We start from the raw sequence: 2,940 nt of genomic DNA on the forward strand, positions 1-2,940 counted from the left end.
CACGACGTGCACCACGACGCCGAGCCGCTTGTGCGCGATCTGCAGCTGCGCATCCAGCGTGTGAGTGCGCACCCATGCGTACCCGCACTCACACACTCATACACTCGCGCGAGCGCACACGCACACACATACGCACACACATACGCACACACACACACATACGCACACACACATACGCACACACACATACGCACACACATACGCACACACACATACGCACACACACACACATACGCACACACACACATACGCACACACACACATACGCACACATACGCACACATACGCACACACACATACGCACACACACACACACACGCACACACACACACACACACACAAATCGCAAGTTCCTTATTCTGGTGCATTATAAGGATCTCTATATCGCAACTTCTTATTGAAAGGCGCCGCAGATACAATAATGTTAAAGTACAATATGAATACAGAAATATACACGAATCCCCCATTTAAATAATGCATTGAGGCGAACATGAGTATTGACATCCGAACGAATTTACATAATAATAGTTAGTTGTCAGTCACATCAATATTTATGTTCATTCTGTGCTCAGTTGTGTGGAGGGATAAATTAAATTCAAGCTTGTACCTTTATATACACTGTTTCGGTTCTACATTGAAATCGTAAAATGTAATTCTATCACCAGCAAGGTATAGTGTATTCGTCCCATGATAATTTTACACTCCTTGCTTCATTTATAATTATAAGATTAACTTCATTTAGGAACGGATAACAATACATATGTCCAATTTCTTTATTATTGTAATATATACCCGGTGTGTACCCGGACATGGTAAAAAAGTCGAAGCAACATAGTAAAAGTGACAATTTGACTGCAGGTTGTGCAGTGAGACAGGAGCCCCAGCGACCGCAGGTCCACCATAAGATATTGTGTACACTAATATTGATCCTAACAGTGTTTTTTTTTCTGCTGTGGCAACAATAACCGTGTTAGTTTTATGCTAAACACCCTGTTCGCGATTTAGTTGAGCGTTGCTGTTTTTTTGAGGCATGCTGTGAATGTGTGCAAGAGTTACGATTTTATTTGAGTGTATGTGTGTGTGTGCGTGACGTCAGAATCGATGATGAGTCCGCATGTTAGTCTTAATATATAAATCGCAAGATGACTTGGAGACTGATCTATCCACGCACAGCACAAACTACTGCACCTATTGGACTGAAATTTGCAATTTATAAAATTCCTTTTATACTTCCGCTAGAAAATATTTTGATTGTGCCCCGAAGTGAAATTGTACCCCAAAGAAAGTAGGGAATGACAGATTGTACTATGATAATTTATATAACTAGCTGGTAGCTAGCTGGTTCATAATATATAGTAAACAGTATTCAATAGATGTCATCTGATAGTCTGTTTAACAGTATTTTTAAAAGTTTTAACCATATACCTTAAGATACCATAACCAATAAATTAAGATTTTTAAAGATTAATCAACTTCAAAGATTAATCAAAAGCACCACTTGTTAAAAAATCCCGAAGTGTTTTTGTTTTTAAACAGTTCAATTACAAATGATTAGGCAAATAATGAAAAAAAATGTAGTTTGTGTTGACATTGCAAACGTGTGTGAGTGTGTGTGGTTTGCGCTTGTGTGCTCTGGCTGTAACCTTACAACTTGGTTCACAGACGCGCAGTAATTTCGAAGAAACAAGCAAACAGACTGAATCGCTCATGAAGAAAATGATGGAGATGCGGCAAGTGGTAAGTTTTAATTGTTGTGAGTGAAGTTTTTAATTCGCCAGCGTTTTTAAGAAAAACATTTGTCTCAAATTGACATTCTTACTGAATCATTTATTTTATTTTATTTATTTTATTTATTTTTTCTTTATTGTGCACTTAATTAACATTAAAGACAAAGAAAGGAGACAAATAAAACTTACATCTAGGCACAATGGGCGGTCTTATCGCTTAGAGCGATTTCTTCCAGACAACCTCGGGTACAATAGAGGACTATTATAATAATGATATGGGTAGTAAAATTATTATATATATATAAATATAAATATTAAATTTATATTTATATATATATAATAATTTTTTTAATCATTTATTTTACAATATATTGAAGACATAGGTAAGTCAGCTTTAAATACTGTAACTCGAAAGTTTAAAGATTTTCTAATCAGGAATATATTTTTTAGAATCTACAATTATTAAATTCTGTACTTGTTGTATATATATCTTAATCATCTCAATAGATGGCGTGGGGTGCCCCTTAGGCACATGAAACCGGAAGAGTAGAAGAAATTCGATTACTGTGGCAGGATCACGGGTGGCCGAGAGGCTAGGCGTTGCTACGGTTAGGCAAGATACGCAGGTTCGAATCCTGCCACGTGATCAAATTTTTTCTATTCTTTCAAAATTTCTCAAATATCTATACAATTAGTGCAGACATAGAAAATATAAGTAGTCGGTAGATTTGCAATGCAAATAATATATATGTAAATAATAAAGATCGAATGTGTCCCCTCGCAGCACAAGGAGGAGGCGAGCGAGGAGTGCGGCGGCGGCGCCTCGCGCGCCGGCTACCTGTTCCTCATGGAGAAGAGTGAGTGCTTCTAGTCATATCTTCTGTTTCCTAGGGTATATATTCACGTAAATATTACCACAGAGGTAATAAATTTTTGCAGTTCGTTCTATTAAAAATTTATTTTGTAGAACATTTATCTTCAAATTCGAGGGTAGTGAAACAAATTTTTGGTTTGAACGCTTTCTAATGAATTTTTCAAATTCTCGTTTCAGAGGCTTTCGGTACAACGTGGAGTAAACAGTATTGCAGCTACGAGAGGAGTTCGCGATCGCTCTCCTTGCTGCCCTACAACCAAATCAACCCTAAAACGGTACGTATATATACAATAATGTGACTTTAAAGAAGTTAAATCGTGATAACGTTCACAGTATTGA

At 37.1% G+C, this 2,940-nt stretch overlaps 1 protein-coding gene across 1 annotated transcript in view; it reads left to right on the top strand.

Annotated features, from left to right (window-relative positions):
• LOC119837308 (rho GTPase-activating protein 26-like) overlaps positions 1–2,940 on the top strand; it is a gene marked incomplete at its 5' end in the record, with an annotated part of 16,052 nt that overhangs the window by 2,116 nt on the left and 10,996 nt on the right. The window contains 3 exons of the mRNA XM_038362826.1: positions 1,663–1,737; positions 2,512–2,584; positions 2,779–2,876. Coding sequence (XP_038218754.1) covers positions 1,663–1,737; positions 2,512–2,584; positions 2,779–2,876 — 246 coding nt within the window. The remainder of the gene's footprint in view (positions 1–1,662; positions 1,738–2,511; positions 2,585–2,778; positions 2,877–2,940) is intronic.

This window comes from Zerene cesonia, chromosome 27, assembly GCF_012273895.1.
Source record: "Zerene cesonia ecotype Mississippi chromosome 27, Zerene_cesonia_1.1, whole genome shotgun sequence".
Lineage (NCBI taxonomy): Eukaryota > Metazoa > Arthropoda > Insecta > Lepidoptera > Pieridae > Zerene > Zerene cesonia.